The sequence below is a fragment of the Pseudophryne corroboree genome, chromosome 4 (genome assembly GCF_028390025.1).
Source record: "Pseudophryne corroboree isolate aPseCor3 chromosome 4, aPseCor3.hap2, whole genome shotgun sequence".
NCBI lineage: Eukaryota > Metazoa > Chordata > Amphibia > Anura > Myobatrachidae > Pseudophryne > Pseudophryne corroboree.
Genome location: NC_086447.1, coordinates 813,027,368 through 813,051,842, shown reverse-complemented (window position 1 = coordinate 813,051,842; position 24,475 = coordinate 813,027,368). Strand labels below are relative to the sequence as shown.

Sequence of the window (24,475 nt, the reverse complement as noted above, 5' to 3'; positions counted from 1 at the left end):
ATGCCCACAGTAGCAGCGCCGCTTATACACAGAATAGCCCAAAATAGCAGTACCGCTTCTAAACAGAATAATAGCCCACAATAGCAGTGCCCCTTATACACATAATAATGCCCACAGTAGCAGTGCCCCTTGTACACAGAATAATGCCCACAGTAGCAGTACCGCTTATACATAGAATAAATACCCAGGGTAGCAGTGCTGCTTATACACACAATAAATGCCCACGGGAGCAGTGTCACTTATACACATAATAAATGCCACCCCCACCCGACTTGCCTCAGGTGTCACTGGTGTTTCCTATCGGCATCCGTGTAGGTCCTGACTCCTCTCAGTGCATCGCCGCCGCCTATTATGCAGATACACAGCCCCGCACTCATTGTGGGGGACTGGGGAAGGCGGGCTAAAGGAGTCGGTCACTGTCCCGCCCGTCCCATCTAATAATGAGGAGTTGCAGCTCACAGACAGGAGGCAGCGCTGCCTGTATAGAATTCCCATGGCCAGGAAGGTGGGCTGGCGGAGTCAGAATGAGGTCTGCCTCCAAATACAACTGACAGAACACGTGGCCCAATTTAACCCCTGCCTATAATAGAGTAACAATGTATAATGTGAGTGCACTGTCTGGGCCCTGACAGAGGAAGGGGTGGGGTCCTCAGGCAGGGGGGCCATTTGTGCAGATGGACAATGACCCAAAGCATACTGCGAAAGCAACCAAAGAGTTTTTTAAGGCAAATAAGTGGAATGTTATGCATTGGCCAAGTCAATCACCTGACCTGAATCCGATTGAGCATGCATTTCAGTTGATGAAGACAAAACTGAATGGAAAATGCCCCAAGAAAAAGCAGGAACTGAAGACATTTGCAGTAGAGGCCTGGCAGAGCATCACCAGGGATGAAACCCAGCGTCTGGTGATGTCTATGCATTCCAGACTTCAGGCTGCAATTGACTGCAAAGGATTTGCAACAAAGTAATAAAAAGTGAAAGTTTGATTTAGGATTGTTTAGTTTGTCCCATTACTTTTGGTCCCTTAAAAAGTGGGAGGCACATACAGAAACCGTTGTAATTCCTACACCGTTCACCTGATTTGGATGTAAATAGCGTCAAATTAAAGCAGAAAGTCTGCAGTTAAAGAACATCTTGTTTGTTTCATTTCACATCCATTTTGGTGGTGTATAGAGCCCAAAATATGAGAATTGTGACGATGTCCCAATATTTATAGACCTGACTGTATGTATATATATATATATATATATATATATATATATATAGCAGAAGAAATCAGGTGGCACTCACAGACTTGTAGCTTGTGGAATCAAACTTCACGCAGTGAAGATGTTTAATGACAAAACAGTAACGTTTCGGGGACGTATCCCCTTCCTCATACGTCCCCGAAACGTTACTGTTTTGTCATTAAACATCTTCACTGCGTGAAGTTTGATTCCACAAGCTACAAGTCTGTGAGTGCCACCTGATTTCTTCTGCTATATATAGGTGGGCCGGCAAGGTCCACAAGGAAGGGCACCACAGCAAGCTGTTTTGGATGAGTGCCGGGGCAGTTGTTTGGGTATATATATATATATATATATATATATATACACACACACACACACACACACACACACACACACACACACACACACACACACACACGTTGAGTATCCCTTATCCAAAATTCAAAATCTCACATTTTTGGGTCCCCTACTGAGATAATAACATATATATTATGTCACAGCAAAGGAGCGGCGGCCACCGTGCTCACCCCTTCGCTGTGCACTGGGTCTCCGGGGCGGGTCTTCCCCGGTGGGCTCCGGGTCCCGGCGGGCGGTTGGCGCTGCCTCCGGCGGTCCCCCGGTCCGTGGCCGCCGCCATTGCACCCAGGATCCACGTTAGCGCAGTGGACCAATGGCGCGGTCACAGCTCCCTCCGCCAATGAGAGCAGAGCGGGAAGTTCAAAAGGAGACGCTGGGCAAAGCTCTGGCGCCTGAGTAGCGTCGCTGCATTAGCTACCCCCAGGCTCACACTGCAGTTCATGGATGTGTGTATCCAGCTCTCTGAGTGCTTTCAGCATTACAGTGTGTTTTACAGTGTTTTTCCAGCTTTCTGAGTTCCAGTGCTTCCAGCAATACAGTGTGTACCGAGCTCTCCGAGTCCCAGTGCTTCCAGCATTACTGTGTGTTTCCCAGCTCTCACTGAACTTATTTCAGTATCGTTCAAGTTATCACTCATTTCTTCATTCTTCTACAGCATCGTTTACAAGTCATCACTCATTTCTTCATTCAGTGTTCTTCAGCATCGTTCACAAGTCATCACTCATTTCTTCACTCAGTGTTCTTCAGCATCGTTCACAAGTCATCACTCATTTCTTCATTGTGTTCTTCAGCATCGTTCAAGTCATCCCTCATTCCTTCATTCTTCTACAGCATTGTTCACAAGTCATCACTCATTTCTTCATTCAGTGTTCTTCAGCATCGTTCACAAGTCATCACTCATTTCTTCACTCAGTGTTCTTCAGCAACGTTCACAAGTCATCACTCATTTCTTCATTCAGTGTTCTTCAGCATCGTTCAAGTCATCCCTCATTCCTTCATTCTTCTACAGCATTGTTCACAAGTCATCACTCATGTCTTCATTCAGTGTTCTTCAGCATCGTTCACAAGTCATCAATCAGTTCTTCATTCTTCTTCAGCATCGATCACCAGTCATTCATTTCTTAATTCAGTGCTTTTCAGCATCGTTTATAAGCATCATTCTCAAATTATCATTTCATTTCTTCATTCAGAGTCCTTCAGCATCGTTCTCAAATAATAATTTCATCTCTTCATTCAGTGTTCTTTTGGCATCGTTCCCAAACGTTAGTTACTAATAAAGCTGAATGAGGAAGACCTACATCCGACCATCTCTATTTCAACCCAGCTACGGTTCCTCTTCCCAACCATCGGAAGAATCCCTGAGTACCCAACTTTCTCAACCCAGGTCTGTGACATATTATATATTATGTGTATATATATAGATATATAATATCTATATATATATGTGTCATTATCTCAGTAGGGAACCCAAAAATGTGGGATTTTGAATTTTGGATAAGGGATACTCAACCTGTGTATATATATATATACATACATATACGTACGTGTGTGTTTGTGTATAGAAACCACGCCCCATGAAATCCTGCATTTGCCCTTAATGCTAACCCTCCAATATGTTTCTATTTACATTAACTAGTACACGCTGATTGCCAGGTGCTCGCGGTGATTAACTTAAAGTGTGAGAAGGGAAAATGCGGCCAAAATTCCGAAAAACTACCGTTCTTTGAATTTGGCCACATTTTCCAAATGTACCTAGCTATGGAATGAGATACATTCCAGAGCATGGTCCAGGTGGGTAACGCCAGCTGTAGCTGACATTACCCAATAGGAGCCTCGGATCCCTCCCCGCACCCCGTGCAGCCATCGCGTCACACTGTGCATATGCAAAAGGACTCTCAGCTCCTAAACCTGTAAGTCTTTCTATCGCAAAGGACAGCTCTCATTGAGAGGGCTCTTTTGCGCATTTCTAGGTACATACCCCCGTTATTAACATGGGTATGTACCAGATAGGTGGCAGTATGCATCGTATTCTAGATGTGATACATAGTTTTACCATTGATGTAACCAGCCTATACACTGTCATACCGCATGATTTAGGTCTGGCAGCGGTGGGCCGTTTCCTTAATGGGCTGGTTACATATAATGGCCCAGAAATTTAGTTCTTGCTGTCTTTGTTACAGTTTGTTCTAACACGTAATTTCTTTTTATACAATGGGTCATTCTATCTGCAGCTGGTTGGTTGTGCTATGGGGGCGGCTGTAGCCCCCTCATATGCCAACATTTTTATGTTTGATGTAGAGCAATCTATATTTTTCTCAGATGTCTCCATTGCTAACAGGATCGTCTTTTTTTGTCGTTATATAGACGACTTGTTACTATTTTGGAAAGGTGACAGTAAGGATTTGATTGATCATATTAATCTACACAATTCTAGTGACAGTCCTGTGAAGTTCACCTTTGATTGTAGCCCTACAGAGATTCATTTTTTTAGATGTTGCTATATCTATTCATGAGGGGTTGATCTCTACGAATCTCTACTCTAAGCAGACAGATCGTAATAATTTACTGTTCTCCAAGAGCTGTCATCCTAGGTCTCTTATTAGGGGTCTCCCGTATTCGCAATTTATTCGGGCAAGGCGCATTACATCTGATATTAAGCTTGCTGAAGCTCAAATTGATGTTCTGTTTAAAAGATATTTGGACCGTGGGTATGATTTTGATTTATTACAGCAAGCTAAACTGAAGGTTTTGAGTATTGGGAGAGTCGCTATTGCAAACTAAGATTGAGAAGAATAAGAAGATCTTACCGTGGGTTACACAATTTACATTGGCAAGTTCAACCATAAACAAGGTCTCTAAGAAATTGTGGCCCATTATTAAGTCTGATCCTGATTGCAATTTATCTGATACCCAGCTTATGGCATGTTATAAGCGTGGTCGCAATTTGCGCGACATTTTTGTTAAATCTGACATTTGAGATATTTTACCATCCACATACTGGTAAAAAATTATACATCCGACATAGACTTACGTGTAATTCTAAATTCACAGTTTACCAGATACTTTGCCCTTGTGGTCTTTCCTATATAGGAAAGACAGAGCGTCCATTTAAAGAACGGATGGCTGCACATCGGTCATCTATCAAATCCGCTTTAAGTACAGGCATGAGTGATCAGCCAGTTGTGAGACATTTCTCACTGGCCTCACACAATTTGACTACCCTCAAATATCGCATGATTGATCATGTGCCTCCATCTTTGAGGGGTGGTAATCGTGGCTTCAAACTATTACAGTGCGAGGCACGATGGATTTTTCGCCTCGGGACGTTAGCTCCCAGAGGTTTAAATAAACACTCTGGTATTAATTTGCTGGCCAACAGTGGTTAAAATATTATGTGCTGTAGTCGTATTCAGTATTAGCCTTAAAGATTGCTGATAGGGATTGTAGTATTATATGCCATTATTATAATGTTCTATGTATGTTTTGCTCTTTTCACTATATAGTTCGTAGCGGTAATTTAGATGGTTTAATGAGAAACCTATTTTAAGGCATGCAATATCTGTTATTTGTTTTGATTGAACATCTATGATTAAGAAGTAGTCCAGCTTCAGCCGTTCAGCTAGTGCGTTTGTGTATTTTTGCATTTGTTGTTTTCCGTTGCTATGGTGATGGTCTATTCACACGATGCCTGGCTTACTCTCGTAAAATGCCATGACGTCATTTTGAGTGCGCGTCCGCCGGGTGTGCAGTCCTGCTGCGACGTTGGCGCCACACTGGGTGTTACCTACTTTATAAGGTGAGCTATTTGTGTTGTGTATTGTACTACCTGATGAAAATGCCAAATGAATAAAAGGCATTGAAACGTTGTGTATCAAGTTTGCTTCCTGTGGAAATCATTGGAGTGCCGCATCATTTTTGCAGTATATCAAGTCGTTTGTGAGGGCACCCAGTGTATTACTTTATCAAGTGGCTGTGCCGGACCCCTACCTGTTGTCTATATATATATATATATATATATATATATATACATACATACACGTATATACATACATATACCTACGTGTGTGTTTGTGTATAGAAACCACGCCCCATGAAATCCTGCATTTGCCCTTAATGCTAACCCTCCAATATGTTTCTATTTACATTAACTAGTACAAGCTGATTGCCTGGTGCTCGCGGTGATTCACTTAAAGTGTGAGAATATGGACAAAATATACTAAAGGGAAAATGCGGCCAAAATTCCGAAAAACTACTGTTCTTTGAATTTGACCACATTTTCCAAATGTACCTAGCTATGGAATGAGATACATTCCAGAGCATGGTCCAGGTGAGTAACGCCAGCTGTAGCTGGCATTACCCAATAGAAGCCTCGGATCCCTCCCCGCACCCCGTGCAGCCATCGCGTCACACTGTGCATATGCAGATGGACTCTCGGCTCCTAATCCTGTAAGTCTTTCTATCGCAAAGGACAGCTCTCATTGAGAGGGCTCTTTTGCACATTTCTAGGTACATACCCGCGTTATTAACATGGGTATGTACCAGATAGGTGGCAGTATGCATCGTATACTAGATGTGATGCATAGTATATCCCGCCCTATATATAATTATATAAAACAAATACAAAATCCATGCAATACAAAACCTATATTTTTATTATTGCTTACAAAAATATAAGAGTAGTTATATCCCCCCCACCAAATACTTTCCATTGTTATGATGGGTGACACAAAAAATAAATAAATAAATGGATGACATTAAAATATCCAGTGCCATAGCAAGGCTCCCTCGGCTGACCCCTCTCCCAGGGAGGGATGTACTAACTGTGATCACGGGCCATCGCCGGTCATCGCACCGATGCTAATCGCACATGTACTAGCGGTAACGTCTGCGGTCAGTCCCAGGCTCCTCCTCCTCCCTGCAGCCGGAAGTACAGATGGCTGTGTTCCTGCAGGGAAGGAGGCTGGGATCCAGGACTGCAACGGGAGTATGAGGTGGGAGGAGGGGGGGCATGAGCGGCGCTGGGCGGCGGGTGTGGCGGGATGTGGTATGAAAGCTATAGGCTTCTATAGGGTATCGCCATAAAAAGATGCCAATACCCTCTGCATCAAAAAGCGTGCGGTCGGGTCTAAGTACATTTGAAAATGTGGTAAAACCCCGTAACTGGTGGTTTTAACGCATTTTTCCTTTAGTACATCCCACACCCAGTGCAAGGGACATTATAATCTCACAGCAGCGGTGGATAGGCGCAGAAAGCTTGGCTTGACCCAAAAATTTGCCCACTCCCCTCTAGACAGTGGGGTACCCCTCCTGACACCAAATATGCTAGAAACAGATGCCACCATGTCAGCAACCGTACTGCCCCTTGTGGCACCTCTGGCCACATCATTAGGTGATTACTGTCATGACACAACAATTTGTTACATAATTGTTGATGAGCAAAATAGAGAAGAAAATGATGGGTAGCAACACTGATTATGTCACAAAGGTCATTAATGACATCACACTGGCCAATATCACAGTGGCTGACATATCTGGTGACATTACAAAGAATACAGTATGTCTTCTCATACTGAGTAACCCAAGCAAATAATTAAAAGGATGCAATCCTTATATAGGCAGAAGTGGACACTAAATAGTTACACATTGTACACATTTTTTTATTATAAGTTTTATTAGTTAATTTATTAATGAAAATAGATAACATGTATAAAAAAAATACATATAAGAAATAATTGCATATACCCAAAAATATATTTCCAATACAACGAATCTTCTAATTGTATTTTGAAAAACCCCATTAGTTTACGTATCAATTACGAATCCCATTAGCGTTAGGTAGTAATAGAATACCTTTCTAAGTCCTTCATTATAGAGTTGTGGTCACTATACAGTTATGCTGATTAATTAATTGTTGTCATATCGACTGTAAATAAAACTGAAGTATTTACAAATGGAAGCACTTATCTTCTAATCTAACCTGATAATGTGGAAAGTGCTTTGTATCCTCCTTACTACTAGACACCTACAGCTAATAAATGCAGGTCATCTCATGGCTGGGAGTCACATTCTGTAAATGCAGTTAATGGAACTTCCATCACAAACATTGTGGAGATGTTTACTTCAATGCTGATTGGTTGCCATGGGCAACTTCTCCACAGGCTCACTTCTGCACACTTTTCACTGTTTCATGAATTGACCCCAATGGGTTCATGAAGTGAGTGTGGAGAAGTGTGCCAGTGATGAAGTTGACCATGGCAACCAATCAGCATTGAAGTAACATTTATAATTTGCATACTATACAACTGTACGGAGCAGCTGATTGGTTGCCATGGGCAACTTCTCCACTGGCTCACTTCTCCACACGTTTCACTGTTTCACTTTTCCCAATGGGGTCTATTCATGAAACAGTGAAAAGTGTGGAGAAGTGAGCCAATGGAGAATTGACCATGGCAACCAATCAGCATTGAAGTAACATTTATAATTGCATACTATACAATTGTACGGAGCAGCTGATTGGTTGCCATGGGCAACTTCTCCATAGGCTCACTTCTCTACTCTTTTCTCTGCTTCATGAATAGACCCCATTCTGCCTTATCACAGCTTGATTATGTATATAGTTAAGTAAGTACTGTATGTTTTTATTTTGTTTAACTCTTCCAGCTATCTGAATTATGGGAGTCCTACATTGCCTCAATAGCTGTTTTATCTCCTGCTGTTAATGGGTGTTATTCAGGGATGTAATCACATCACCGGCGGTCAGGATCCCGCAGGTCACTATACCGACGCTGGAATGCTGACCGCTAGAAATGCCGACTAACAGGGACTATTACCACTCGTGGGTGTCTACAACACCCATAGAGTAGAACAGGGGCGTCTTAAGCGAGGAGGGGGCCCATGTGCAGACTCCGGGTGGCCTCCCTCCTTTCCACGGCGCCGTAGGTTCCGACACTGTGCCGCAGCCTACTGCTCATGTGCAGGTCTCCGGAAACATGGCGCCTGCCATGTTTCCGGAGACAAAATTCAACCTGCGCATGCGTGGTAGCCATTTTGGAAGGGATTTTTTGCGCGACAGCAATGACTGCAACGCCCAACGCTGGACTCCGGTGAGGTGAGTACTAAAATATGGGTGCAATGTGTGCGGTGTGGGCCCCGCCTGGAGCCAGGGGCCCGTGTGCACCGCACACATTTCACCCATGATAAAAACGCCAATGGAGTGGGAACAGAGCTCGCTGTATGGCGAATGCAGCGAGCCCACAAGGGGCTTCATTGCGTTCCCCTTCCCCCGCCGACATTCTGACCAGCCCACTCAGCTGCTGCAACTGCAATTTAATTGCGGTCGCAGCAACTTAGGACAATCCCCTGCCTCTGCAGCATGGCTGCGGTGACCTGCAATTTTTTCCATTGGAGCAGCTGCGTGTGATGTCACTAACCAATCAGCTTCTAACTGTAATTGTACAGGCTGTGCTTGAAAAATTACAGTTGGGAGCTGATTGGTTAGTGCTTTATATCTTTCCACTTTATCTCCGCCCATGCTTTGATAGATACCCCCCTAGGTATGGTCTTCTTCTCAAACCAGCTGCTTATTTTTATTAGTTACATATATAACTATTATGGTTTCAGAAGCACCTTGCTGTAATTTTCCCTTGTTTGGTTACTGGCACAAATGGGTCAGCATTGCTGAAAGTGAAGATTCTACAGGCAGCAGGTCTCGGACAATGCTGGTCACCTGGGAGGAGCAATTTCCAAATGGCAGAGGTTACTGGGAAAGAATACATTTTTTTTCTGGCCAGTTCTGATTTTTCCTCTTAGTTGGCCCAATGTTGATGTACATATTTATGTTACCTTAAGACAGTATAATAGACGATATTATTTTCCAGGGTTGGAGTTTCCTCTAATGTAGCGTTAATAATATTAAGGAGAAAGTATTGATGCATTAAGTTCATCTTATGCCAGTGGAAAAGACTTGTTGGACTTTGCTGCATAAAGTGGCTGCTTGAAATGTCTCCATATGACTAAAATTAGACGTACAGCAAAGAGGGCACAAGCCACAGCGAGCAACACAGCTGCAAGGGAGACAAAATGATGATTAGCACAAGAGAAATTCACAGCAATGGCGGATCCAGGGGGTAAGGGGGCTGGGCAGCAGTATCTGCTCTCTCCCTGCCCTATGTGTCACCGCCCTGCTATACAGCTGTGCAGCGGTCACAGACAGTGGACACGGAAGAAGTGTATGTGGGGGGATTGGAGGATGTGGAGTGATCTCCTTGATTTCCCCCACCCTGGATCCGCCCCTAACACGGACACACTGCTAATACAGAGAACATTCGCTTTCTTAAAATTCCTCTTATTTAATTATTATTAATGATAACACTAATTGTTATGTTACCTATGTAAATATTATTTCCATCTGGTGAAGATACATTAAAATTCTTGTCCAAAGCTCCAGATAAGGCCACAATAACCACAGGGTACACAGTCAGTGTATATCGGACATACTTTTCAAAGACAAAGTTTTCCAAGCAAAACCTAAAGAAAGAAATGGAATGGACAAAGGAATGATCAGTGTTCTACCTGGCAAGCTTTAAACAGCAGCGATGCTCACAAGTGTGTACATAGACGGTATCCGGTCTTTAGATTGACAGCACCTAGGTTGACAGCACTTAGGTCGACACTCATTAGCGAGGCACCTTGCCCGAAGCATGGTAAGTGAAGCAAGCCATGCTAGGGTACACGGTGCGCTAATTGGGGTACCTGACCCCTTTACGAAGAACTCAACACCAAAAATATATAAGACTCATGTCGACCTATTTCTGGTGTCGACCTAGTCACTGTCGACCAATAGCGGTCGGCCCAATGATCCACACCCACATAGACAGGGCCACAGCTTAATGAAGGTGGTAAATTGAATACACATGAAGACTTGCCATAATAAAGCATAGTTATTGAGGCTGTCAGGGCCAACATGAAGCATTGGAAGAACTGCATCAATCCCATAAACCTCTGATTAGACAGCCACATATTAAAACAAGTGGAGTAGAAGAGAAATGCACAGGCGGATTAAAAAAAATATAAACTCACAAAATTAAAAGGACTAGATCTGATTTGTGAAATTTCACGACAACAAATGTAATATAATACAAGTGATTGCTCAGAAAGGACAGGTCATACTTTATAGCAACAGAATAGTTTATTCCAAATGTAAAGTTAATTCATCTGTTAAAGGTAAACTCCGCAGTAAGCCCAAGAACCTGATGTTGCTTTTACATGTTGCCCCAGGTATTTCCTCATACACATAAACATATCATTTTCTATTATAGTGATATTAATATACAGAATACAATGGACATTTATTGTAATAACATACCATAAGATCACTTCAAAAGCTAGGATGGACAGTGCAACCGTAGTGGATATACCATTGGGAATGTTTCCATTGTATGTCAAAGCAACGGCAAAGTTTAGCAAACACGCGATTGTAGTCCAAGTGGCATATACAGCTATTCCATTCTGAGCCTGCGGTAGAAATCAAACATTTGTGTTAGTTTGTGGACAAGACCCACTATAAGATCGGAATGATATATTGTATACATCGTATAGCGTGTACTCCTGATCCATTGTACGCGATCGACGTTCATTGAATCGTCCTGTTGGATGTGCTGCATGTCCAATGGGATGATTCCACGTCCGACGCAGTGTAGTTAACATGCAGCATGTAGCGAAACACTGCACGGTTTGTAAAGCGGACTGTTTAGTGTCTACAGTGGATGCAATGCACCTTTGCATTGCATCACTGTATAGCACGGTCGCACAGTGTGTACCCAGATTTATTTTAGTGTTGTGTCTGATTTCAGTGAACCAACAATTATAATAACATTATAGAATTGTAACTTCTTTGTCACAGCGACAGCTGCTGTTCAGGTTACAGGGATAAATGGGAATTGCACAGGTCACTCACAGGGGAGGAAACAAAAATGTACAGGTCAGTCGTTGGCTGAACCAATATTTATAACAATCTATATTATCGATTCACGAGAAACTGTCCTCCTACCTTTAGGGAAAACCATATATCCTCCTCTTTCTCCTTCATTTCCAACACTCTGTTATCCTATATACTGTATTGTCTTATTAGAGCCAATCAATATTGCCAACAGTACACATTTCAAATACATATTGGTTTAGTTTGTATCTAGATTTTTATTTTATTTTTTTGGTTCTAAAAGCGCGCATACAAATAATTTGGTTTTGTTTCTTTGAATTTGGCCACTGAACTAAAATTTCAAGAAGCCGCTTTATGCATGCAGATTAGATATACAAAATAAAATGCAAACTATGAATTCTGTTGAATATCTGGCAAAATCTTGTAAAGAAAGATAAAGAATTCAAATTGTTCCTAAAATGTGGATTTGGTGCATCCCTACAAACACACATTTTGTTATAGATATAATGAAATATATTATGCATATTGGGGCTCAGGGGTGTGCTGGGCTGTGGGGGCACAGTGCCATCCGCCTCCTGGGTCAGTATAATTTTAGTGATCTAGGGCACATCCGCAGCCGCACGTGCATGGCTGTTCTGGGGGAAGATGCTCCGTGGCTGCTCTTTGTCATAACACAATCGCAGCACCCGACCAGCACAATCGTAACATTATGGGGGTAATCCCAAGTTGATCGCAGCAGGATTTTTGATAGCAATTGGGCAAAACCATGTGCACTGCAGGGGAGGCAGATATAACATGTGCAGAAAGAGTTAGATTTGGGTGGGTTATTTTATTTCTGTGCAGGGTAAATACTGGCTGCTTTATTTTTACACTGCAAATTAGATTGCAGATTGAACACACCCCACCCAAATCTAACTCTCTCTGCACATGTTAAATCTGCCTCCCCTGCAGTGCACATGGTTTTGCCCAATTGCTAACAAAAATCCTGCTGCGATCAACTTGGAATTACCCCCTATGTCACGTCAGGGCAGGCTACTGCGCACCGCAGACTCGTCTCTCACCCTGTCACTCACCAGACCTGCACCACAGATTCTCTCTTCCTATCTCACCCTAGAGAGTTATGGAGGGGGTAATGAGAGAAAGCTATGGAAGGGGCAATAAGGAATAAGACAGTCATGGAGGAGCTAACAGAGAAACATGAAGGGGCAATGCCCTCCAATCAGAAAGGCTAGTGAGACGGAATGGGGTGGGTAATCGGATAAATCATGTCAGCAGTCTGCAGTTTTGCATTCATTTTGCCGTGGCTGTGTGCTGGTAGAAAAACTGGGACCACTTGATTGCATTTGCCCCCAGGCTAAAAGTTGCCAGCCAACCCCCCCCAAGGGCTGATTTCGAGTTGGAAGCAAAACAAAAGGGCAAATTACTTAATGAGTATAGAGAGATTTTGTATTTGAGAGGGGCGTATCCAAACTCGAATCCAAAGTGCTGTGTTAAAAATAAAGTTATGCAGCATTTGTGAGCTACATGTAAAATCAGCCAGTATTTATCCTGCATGCAAAATATAAATGTTTGTACCACAGCTTCCGACTTTCTGCACAGAATGGGTTGTGTACGGGATGGTGGTGGGGGGAGGGGGGTGTATGGCGTGGCAAAGGGGGCATTAATGTGATCCCACCCCCCACTTTACAATGGTGAGATTACCAGCATTATAAATCAGGGGTGTGGTTATGAAGACACGATTAATTCCGAATTGCGTCATCCAATGCCCACTTTACTCGGAAGGGAGAACTTGAACGCTCTTGCGGGTGGCCAGGATCAGCACCCAAGATTCGGGAGCCTCCTACCCAATCCGACTGAGTAGGTAAGTATGAATTGTTCTCCTTGCAGCGCAACATTGTTTATTCCATAAACTCACTTTACTTCCGCTTTCCTTCCAAACTCAGAATCAGCCCCATAACCTACATCTCTCTCTCTCTCTCTCATACAACAGTCCCAAATTAACTCTTCAAAAATAAACAGAAAACAATTGTACAGAAAATACTTTACAGTGTAAGATCTATTTAAAGAATAAAAGATTTGTAGATCATATATATATGTCTCCATGTATTTCTTCCAATTAAAATACTTAAATACATTATTTTTACAAGTACAGAGCTATATAGATAAAATGTACAAGTTACAACATTAGCAAACGCTATCACTGAAATTAGTGGATCAATGGCGCCACCACCTGGTGTAAGAAGTTATCAAACCAATGATAAATTGCTATTCGCGTAGAGAACATAATATGGTTATTGATGAGGTAGACATGTATCAAAACTTCAGATAAAGTGGAGAGAGATAATTTACTAACCAATCAGCTGCTGTCATTTTTCAAACACAGCCTGTAACATGGCAGTTAGCTGCTGATAGGTTGGTATTTTGTCTCTCTCCACTTTGATAAATCTCCCCCTGAGTACATGGTACTGGTAAATATAAGACAACTTCCATTATTATTAGGCTATAAATCTGAAGTCTACTCTGACAGTATTGCCAGACTTCAGATTTGTACTCTAATCTGTACTCAGATTTGTACTTGTGGTGGGTGGGAGTGGCCAGGGAGATGCCAGTCAAGTGACGCTTCAGATGAATCTGATCAGATACATCTGAAGTAGAAAAAACACTCCGATGTGCACCTGATTTCTTCAGATTCAGATAAATAGTTGGGGCAGCCTCAGAGATCTCTAGTTCAGACAAATCTGACACGGGAGTGCGCATCGGATCGGAAGAGCCATCCGATGTGACACTTTTCTTCAGATTTGACGGTCAGATGCGTCGAAATCTGAAGAAAACTGCCCAAATCGGACTAGTGGATGGGGGCCTTTACACACACTTGCCTAATCTCCATGGAAGTTGCAAGAGACTTCATATTTTTCAGGTTGTCCCCCGCACCCCAGGAACAGTAGCCAGATCTCCTGCATCCTGCCCACTTCCTACGATCATGTTCCCTGACATGCGGGAGACGCCCAGCACAGGGCTAGTCCGCCCCGCATGTCAGTGCCGGCCCCCCTGCACAAATACAAAAGCATCACACAGCGGCGATGCCTTTGTATTTGAGGAGTAACTCCCGGCCAGCGCAGCTCCTGCGGCTGGCCGGGAGTTAATTGTCGCTGCCGCTGGCCGCAGCGGCTGCTTGAGACGTCACACAGCCGCCATGGCCCGCCCCCCCCCCCCAACGGTCCGTCCACACCTGCGTTGGCCGGACCGCTCCGCCTAAATGGCGTCTTAATGCCGCCGTTCAGTCCTCTCCCGTCCAGCGACCGCCTCTGTCTCAGAGGCGATTGCTAGGCAACGAAAGCTGCCATGCGCAGTTCCAACCCGATCGCTGTGCTGCGACAAACTGCAGCGAGCGATCGGGTCGGAATGACCCCCATAATACGGGAAATCTCAGGTCCGTAAGGAATGGACAAAGTAAAACGGAGCAACTAATGCCTAATGACGTGGAGAGCCGTCCCCACCCCCAAAGCTGTCACAGCATCTCCATTCCGGAGAGAGTAGGCAAGTATGACGTAACAATTCTAATCAATGGGAATTATACTGTCAGTATTTTAACAGGCTTTGATTTAGATGCAGTAATTCAACTTACCAAAATCCTAATGAGCCACAAGTCCACTTTTCTCTGTCTGCATAGCCAGCCCCCATTAAGGTATAAAGCTCGGTAGGAAATAAAAAGCACTATATGGTTTGTTAAGGCAATGCCACCCAGAAATACCAAAGCAGGAATCAAATATCTAAAATAAACAAAAGGAGAATATTAAATAACCAATAGCATTATCCACATAATACTCTCATATAAAGTAATTGGTACACGTTTCAGTATATACTGTATCTTGGGCTAAATCAACATCCAGCAACACGTTATCTTTCAGAGGCCTTACAGTACATTGTTTTACAAGGGGAGAAATTTACAAGGGCCCCATTGCATCATTACAACTGTTATCACTCTGCTTATACTACATCGGGTGTAGTATGGTATGCCAGCAGCCAGGCTCCCGGGGGCCAGCATACCGGCGCCGGGATCCCGACCACCAGCATACCGACAGCTGGGTGAGCGTAATTGAGCCCTTGTAGGCTTGCTGCGCTCGCCACGCTGCGGGCACGGTGGTGCGCTACGTGCGCCATGCTATTTATTCTCCCTCCAGGGGGGTCGTGGACCCCCAAGAGGGAGAAAAGTTGTCGGTATGCCGGGTGTTGGGATTCCGGTGCCGGTATACTGTGCGTCGGAATCCCAACAGTGGGCAAACTGAATCCCAACAGTGGGCAAACTACTACATCAATGGAACCACGGCCCTCATTCTGAGTTGTTCGCTCGCTAGCTGCTGTTAGCAGCATTACAAACGCTAGGCCGCCGCCCTCTGGGAGTGTATCTTAGCTTAGCAGAATAGCGAACGAAAGATTAGCAGAACTGCACGAAAAGCTTTTCCTGCAGTTTCTGAGTAGCTCCAGACCTACTCCTAGATTACGATCACCTCAGTCCGTTTAGTTCCTGCTTTGATGTCACAAACACGCCGTGCGTTCGGACAGCCATTTCCCCAGCCACTCCTGCGTTTTAGCCTGACACGCCTGCGTTTTTTATAGAGATGAGCGCCGGAAATTTTTCGGGTTTTGTGTTTTGGTTTTGGGTTCGGTTCCGCGGCCGTGTTTTGGGTTCGACCGCGTTTTGGCAAAACCTCACCGAATTTTTTTTGTCGGATTCGGGTGTGTTTTGGATTCGGGTGTTTTTTTAAAAAAACCCTAAAAAACAGCTTAAATCATAGAATTTGGGGGTAATTTTGATCCCAAAGTATTATTAACCTCAAAAAACATAATTTACACTCATTTTCAGCCTATTCTGAACACATCACACCTCACAATATTATTTTTAGTCCTAAAATTTGCACCGAGGTCGCTGTGTGAGTAAGATAAGCGACCCTAGTGGCCGACACAAACACCGGGCCCATCTAGGAGTGGCACTGCAGTGTCACGCAGGATGGCCCTTCCAAAAAACCCTCCCCAAACAGCACATGACGCAAAGAAAAAAAGAGGCGCAATGAGGTAGCTGACTGTGTGAGTAAGATTAGCGACCCTAGTGGCCGACACAAACACCGGGCACATCTAGGAGTGGCACTGCAGTGTCACGCAGGATGTCCCTTCCAAAAAACCCTCCCCAAACAGCACATGACGCAAAGAAAAAAAGAGGCGCAATGAGGTAGCTGTGTGAGTAAGATTAGCGACCCTAGTGGCCGACACAAACACCGGGCCCATCTAGGAGTGGCACTGCAGTGTCACGCAGGATGTCCCTTCCAAAAAACCCTCCCCAATCAGCACATGATGCAAAGAAAAAGAAAAGAAAAAAGAGGTGCAAGATGGAATTATCCTTGGGCCCTCCCACCCACCCTTATGTTGTATAAACAAAACAGGACATGCACACTTTAACCAACCCATCATTTCAGTGACAGGGTCTGCCACACGACTGTGACTGATATGACGGGTTGGTTTGGACCCCCCCCAAAAAAGAAGCAATTAATCTCTCCTTGCACAAACTGGCTCTACAGAGGCAAGATGTCCACCTCATCTTCACCCTCCGATATATCACCGTGTACATCCCCCTCCTCACAGATTATCAATTCGTCCCCACTGGAATCCACCATCTCAGCTCCCTGTGTACTTTGTGGAGGCAATTGCTGCTGGTCAATGTCTCCGCGGAGGAATTGATTATAATTCATTTTAATGAACATCATCTTCTCCACATTTTCTGGATGTAACCTCGTACGCCGATTGCTGACAAGGTGAGCGGCGGCACTAAACACTCTTTCGGAGTACACACTTGTGGGAGGGCAACTTAGGTAGAATAAAGCCAGTTTGTGCAAGGGCCTCCAAATTGCCTCTTTTTCCTGCCAGTATAAGTACGGACTGTGTGACGTGCCTACTTGGATGCGGTCACTCATATAATCCTCCACCATTCTATCAATGTTGAGAGAATCATATGCAGTGACAGTAGACGACATGTCCGTAATCGTTGTCAGGTCCTTCAGTCCGGACCAGATGTCAGCATCAGCAGTCGCTCCAGACTGCCCTGCATCACCGCCAGCGGGTGGGCTCGGAATTCTGAGCCTTTTCCTCGCACCCCCAGTTGCGGGAGAATGTGAAGGAGGAGATGTTGACAGGTCGCGTTCCGCTTGACTTGACAATTTTGTCACCAGCAGGTCTTTCAACCCCAGCAGACCTGTGTCTGCCGGAAAGAGAGATCCAAGGTAGGCTTTAAATCTAGGATCGAGCACGGTGGCCAAAATGTAGTGCTCTGATTTCAACAGATTGACCACCCGTGAATCCTTGTTAAGCGAATTAAGGGCTGCATCCACAAGTCCCACATGCCTAGCGGAATCGCTCCGTGTTAGCTCCTTCTTCAATGCCTCCAGCTTCTTCTGCAAAAGCCTGATGAGGGGAATGACCTGACTCAGGCTGGCAGTGTCTGAACTGACTTCACGTGTGGCAAGTTCAAAGGGCATCAGAACCTTGCACAACGTTGAAATCATTCTCCACTGCACTTGAGACAGGTGCATTCCATCTCCTATATCGTGCTCAATTGTATAGGCTTGAATGGCCTTTTGCTGCTCCTCCAACCTCTGAAGCATATAGAGGGTTGAATTCCACCTCGTTACCACTTCTTGCTTCAGATGATGGCAGGGCAGGTTCAGTAGTTTTTGGTGGTGCTCCAGTCTTCTGTACGTGGTGCCTGTACGCCGAAAGTGTCCCGCAATTTTTCTGGCCACCGACAGCATCTCTTGCACGCCCCTGTCGTTTTTTAAAAAATTCTGCACCACCAAATTCAAGGTATGTGCAAAACATGGGACGTGCTGGAATTTGCCCATATTTAATGCACACACAATATTGCTGGCGTTGTCCGATGCCACAAATCCACAGGAGAGTCCAATTGGGGTAAGCCATTCCGCGATGATCTTCCTCAGTTGCCGTAAGAGGTTTTCAGCTGTGTGCGTATTCTGGAAAGCGGTGATACAAAGCGTAGCCTGCCTAGGAAAGAGTTGGCGTTTGCGAGATGCTGCTACTGGTGCCGCCGCTGCTGTTCTTGCGGCGGGAGTCCATACATCTACCCAGTGGGCTGTCACAGTCATATAGTCCTGACCCTGCCCTGCTCCACTTGTCCACATGTCCGTGGTTAAGTGGACATTGGGTACAACTGCATTTTTTAGGAGACTGGTGAGTCTTTTTCTGACGTCCGTGTACATTCTCGGTATCGCCTGCCTAGAGAAGTGGAACCTAGATGGTATTTGGTAACGGGGGCACACTGCCTCAATAAATTGTCTAGTTCCCTGTGAACTAACGGCGGATACCGGACGCACGTCTAACACCAACATAGTTGTCAAGGACTCAGTTATCCGCTTTGCAGTAGGATGACTGCTGTGATATTTCATCTTCCTCGCAAAGGACTGTTGAACAGTCAATTGCTTACTGGAAGTAGTACAAGTGGGCTTACGACTTCCCCTCTGGGATGACCATCGACTCCCAGCGGCAACAACAGCAGCGCCAGCAGCAGTAGGCGTTACACGCAAGGATGCATCGGAGGAATCCCAGGCAGGAGAGGACTCGTCAGACTTGCCAGTGACATGGCCTGCAGGACTATTGGCATTCCTGGGGAAGGAGGAAATTGACACTGAGGGAGTTGGTGGGGTGGTTTGCGTGAGCTTGGTTACAAGAGGAAGGGATTTACTGGTCAGTGGACTGCTTCCGCTGTCACCCAAAGTTTTTGAACTTGTCACTGACTTATTATGAATGCGCTGCAGGTGACGTATAAGGGAGGATGTTCCGAGGTGGTTAACGTCCTTACCCCTACTTATTACAGCTTGACAAAGGGAACACACGGCTTGACACCTGTTGTCCGCATTTCTGGTGAAATACCTCCACACCGAAGAGCTGATTTTTTTGGTATTTTCACCTGGCATGTCAACGGCCATATTCCTCCCACGGACAACAGGTGTCTCCCCGGGTGCCTGACTTAAACAAACCACCTCACCATCAGAATCCTCCTGGTCAATTTCCTCCCCAGCGCCAGCAACACCCATATCCTCCTCATCCTGGTGTACTTCAACACTGACATCTTCAATCTGACTATCAGGAACTGGACTGCGGGTGCTCCTTCCAGCACTTGCAGGGGGCATGCAAATAGTGGAAGGCGCATGCTCTTCACGTCCAGTGTTGGGAAGGTCAGGCATCGCAAACGACACAATTGGACTCTCCTTGTGGATTTGGGATTTCAAAGAACGCACAGTTCTTTGCGGTGCTTTTGCCAGCTTGAGTCTTTTCAGTTTTCTAGCGAGAGGCTGAGTGCTTCCATCCTCATGTGAAGCTGAACCACTAGCCATGAACATAGGCCAGGGCCTCAGCCGTTCCTTGCCACTCCGTGTGGTAAATGGCATATTGGCAAGTTTACGCTTCTCCTCCGACAATTTTATTTTAGGTTTTGGAGTCCTTTTTTTTCTGATATTTGGTGTTTTGGATTTGACATGCTCTGTACTATGACATTGGGCATCGGCCTTGGCAGACGACGTTGCTGGCATTTCATCGTCTCGGCCATGACTAGTGGCAGCAGCTTCAGCACGAGGTGGAAGTGGATCTTGATCTTTCCCTAATTTTGGAACCTCAACTTTTTTGTTCTCCATATTTTATAGGCAGAACTAAAAGGCACCTCAGGTAAACAATGGAGATGGATGGATTGGATACTAGTATACAATTATGGACGGACTGCCACGGTTAGGTGGTATAAAAAAACCACGGTTAGGTGGTATATATTATAATAATAATACAATTATGGATGGACGGACTGCCTGCCGACTGCCGACACAGAGGTAGCCACAGCCGTGAACTACCGCACTGTACACTGGTTGATAAAGAGATAGTAGTATACTCGTAACAACTAGTATGACACTATGACGACGGTATAAAGAATGAAAAAAAAACCACGGTTAGGTGGTATATATTATAATAATAATACAATTATGGGTGGACGGACTGCCTGCCGACTGCCGACACAGAGGTAGCCACAGCCGTGAACTACCGCACTGTACACTGGTTGATAAAGAGATAGTAGTATACTCGTAACAACTAGTATGACACTATGACGACGGTATAAAGAATGAAAAAAAAACCACGGTTAGGTGGTATATATTATAATAATAATACAATTATGGATGGACGGACTGCCTGCCGACTGCCGACACAGAGGTAGCCACAGCCGTGAACTACCGCACTGTACACTGGTTGATAAAGAGATAGTAGTATACTCGTAACAACTAGTATGACACTATGACGGTATAAAGAATGAAAAAAAAACCACGGTTAGGTGGTATATATTATAATAATAATACAATTATGGATGGACGGACTGCCTGCCGACTGCCGACACAGAGGTAGCCACAGCCGTGAACTACCGCACTGTACACTGGTTGATAAAGAGATAGTAGTATACTCGTAACAATTAGGATGACACTATGACGGTATAAAGAATGAAAAAAAAAACCACGGTTAGGTGGTAGGTATATAATAATAAATAATACAATTCTGGTCGGACGGACTGCCTGCCGTGTGCCGACACAGAGGTAGCCACAGCCGTGAACTACCGCACTGTACACTGGTTGATAAAGAGATAGTAGTATACTCGTAACAATTAGGATGACACTATGACGGTATAAAGAATGAAAAAAAAAACACGGTTAGGTGGTAGGTATATAATAATAAATAATACAATTCTGGTCGGACGGACTGCCTGCCGTGTGCCGACACAGAGGTAGCCACAGCCGTGAACTACCGCACTGTACACTGGTTGATAAAGAGATAGTAGTATACTCGTAACAATTAGGATGACACTATGACGGTATAAAGAATGAAAAAAAAACCACGGTTAGGTGGTAGGTATATAATAATAAATAATACAATTCTGGTCGGACGGACTGCCTGCCGTGTGCCGACACAGAGGTAGCCACAGCCGTGAACTACCGCACTGTACACTGGTTGATAAAGAGATAGTAGTATACTCGTAACAATTAGGATGACACTATGACGGTATAAAGAATGAAAAAAAAACCACGGTTAGGTGGTAGGTATATAATAATAAATAATACAATTCTGGTCGGACGGACTGCCTGCCGTGTGCCGACACAGAGGTAGCCACAGCCGTGAACTACCGCACTGTACACTGGTTGATAAAGAGATAGTAGTATACTCGTAACAATTAGGATGACACTATGACGGTATAAAGAATGAAAAAAAAACCACGGTTAGGTGGTAGGTATATAATAATAAATAATACAATTCTGGTCGGACGGACTGCCTGCCGTGTGCCGACACAGAGGTAGCCACAGCCGTGAACTACCGCACTGTACTGTGTCTGCTGCTAATATAGACTGGTTGATATTTAAAGAGATATTAGTAGTATACAACAATACTATACTGGTGGTCAGGCACTGGTCACCACTCCTGCAGCAAAAGTGTGCACTGTTAATTAATATAATTGTACTCCTGGCTCCTGCTAACAACCTGCAGTGCTCCCCAGTCTCCCCCACAATTAATTATAAGCTTTTAATTTATACATTGATGACTGTGCAGCACACTGGGCTGAGCTGAGTGCACACAGACTGAGTCACACTGTGTGACTGACTGTGCTGTGTATCGTTTTTTTTTTCAGGCAGAGAACGGATATAGCAGAGAGAAGTGAACGGATATATTATATTAAATAAAAGTTAACTAGCAACTGCACTGGTCACTGACTGTGGTAAACTAACTCTGTCTGCGACTCTGCACAATCTCTCTCTATCTAATCTATCTATCTCTATTCTAATGGAGAGGACGCCAGACACGTCCTCTCCCTATCAATCTCAATGCACGAGTGAAAATGGCGGCGACGCGCGGCTCCTTATATAGAATCCGAGTCTCGCGATAGAATCCGAGCCTCGCGAGAATCCGACAGCGTCATGATGACGTTCGGGCGCGCTCGGGTTAACCGAGCAAGGCGGGAAGATCCGAGTCGCTCGGACCCGTGGAAAAAAAAGTGAAGTTCGTGCGGGTTCGGATTCAAAGAAACCGAACCCGCTCATCTCTAGTTTTTTAGCACACTCCCGGAAAACACTCAGTTACCTCCCAGAAACACCCACTTCCTGTCAATCACTGAACGATCAGCAGTGCGACTGAAAAGCGTCGCTTGCCCCTGTGTAAAATTGCTTAGTTTTGTGTTAAATTTAGTGATGAGCGGGTTCGGATCCTTGGGATCCGAACCCGCCCGAACGTCACCTTTTTTTTCACGGGGCCGAGCGACTCGGATCCTCCCGCCTTGCTCGGTTAACCCGAGCGCGCCCGAACGTCATCATCCCGCTGTCGGATTCTCGCGAGATTCGGATTCTATATAAGGAGCCGCGCGTCGCCGCCATTTTTCACTCGTGCATTGGAAATGATAGTGAGAGGACGTGGCTGGCGTCCTCTCACTTTGTTTCAGGGGGCTGCAAATATCTTTATTCTGGGGACCAGCAGTATTATAGGAGGAGTACAGTGCAGAGTTTTGCTGACCAGTGACCACCAGTATTATACGTTCTCTGCCTGAAAAACGCTCCATATCTGTGCTCAGTGTGCTGCATATATCTGTGCTCACACTGCTTTATTGTGGGGACTGGGGACCACCAGTATATTATATAGGAGGAGTACAGTGCAGAGTTTTGCTGACCAGTGACCACCAGTATTATACGTTGATCTATTACTGGCATATAATTCCACACATTAAAAAATGGAGAACAAAAATGTGGAGGGTAAAATAGGGAAAGATCAAGATCCACTTCCACCTCGTGCTGAAGCTGCTGCCACTAGTCATGGCCGAGATGATGAAATGCCATCAACGTCATCTGCCAAGGCCGATGCACAATGTCATAGTAGAGAGCATGTAAAATCCCAAAAAATAAAGCTCAGTAAAATGACCCAAAAATCTAAATCAAAATCGTCTGAGGAGAAGCGTAAACTTGCCAATGTGCCATTTACGACACGGAGTGGCACGGAACGGCTGAGGCCCTGGCCTATGTTCAAGGCTAGTGGTTCAGATTCACATGAGGATGGAAGCAGTCATCCTCCTGCTAGAAAACTTAAAAGAGTTAAGATGGCAAAAGCACAGCAAAGAACTGTGCGTTCTTCTAAATCACAAATCCCCAAGGAGAGCTCAATTGTGTCGGTTGCGATGCCTGACCTTCCCAACACTGGACGGGAAGAGGTTGCGCCTTCCACCATTTGCACGTCCCCTGCAATTGCTGGAAGGAGCACCCGCAGTCCAGTTCCTGATAGTCAAATTGAAGATGTCACTGTTGAAGTACACCAGGATGAGGATATGGGTGTTGCTGGCGCTGGGGAGGAAATTGACAAGGAGGATTCTGATGGTGAGGTGGTTTGTTTAAGTCAGGCACCCGGGGAGACACCCGTGGGACGAATATGGCCATTGACATGTCTGGTCAAAATACAAAAAAAATCACCTCTTCGGTGTGGAATTATTTCAACAGAAATGCGGACAACTGGTGTCTAGCCGTGTGTCGCCTTTGTCAAGCTGTAATAAGTAGGGGTAAGGACGTTAACCACCTAGGAACATCCTCCCTTATGCGTCACCTGGACCGCATTCATCAGAAGTCAGTGACAAGTTCAAAAACTTTGGATGACAGCGGAAGCAGTCCACTGACCACTAAATCCCTTCCTCTTGTAACCAAGCTCCTGCAAACCACACCACCAACTCTCTCAGTGTCAATTTCCTCCTTACACAGGAAAGCCAATAGTCCTGCAGGCCATGTCACTGGCAAGTCTGACAAGTCCTCTCCTGCCTGGGATTCCTCCGATGCATCCTTGAGTGTAACGCCTACTGCTACTGGCGCTGCTGTTGTTGCTGCTGGGAGTCGAT

General features: G+C 44.9%; 1 protein-coding gene across 1 annotated transcript in view; it reads right to left on the bottom strand.

Moving 5' to 3' along the window:
* Positions 1 to 7,297: 7,297 nt before the first annotated feature.
* Positions 7,298 to 24,475, bottom strand: part of LOC134910429 (uncharacterized) — a 38,325-nt gene continuing 21,147 nt past the window's right edge. The window contains exons 5-8 of the mRNA XM_063918439.1: positions 15,149 to 15,293; positions 10,951 to 11,099; positions 9,973 to 10,112; positions 7,298 to 9,649 (exon numbers count right to left, since the gene is read on the bottom strand). Coding sequence (XP_063774509.1) covers positions 9,531 to 9,649; positions 9,973 to 10,112; positions 10,951 to 11,099; positions 15,149 to 15,293 — 553 coding nt within the window. The 3' untranslated portion in view covers positions 7,298 to 9,530. The remainder of the gene's footprint in view (positions 9,650 to 9,972; positions 10,113 to 10,950; positions 11,100 to 15,148; positions 15,294 to 24,475) is intronic.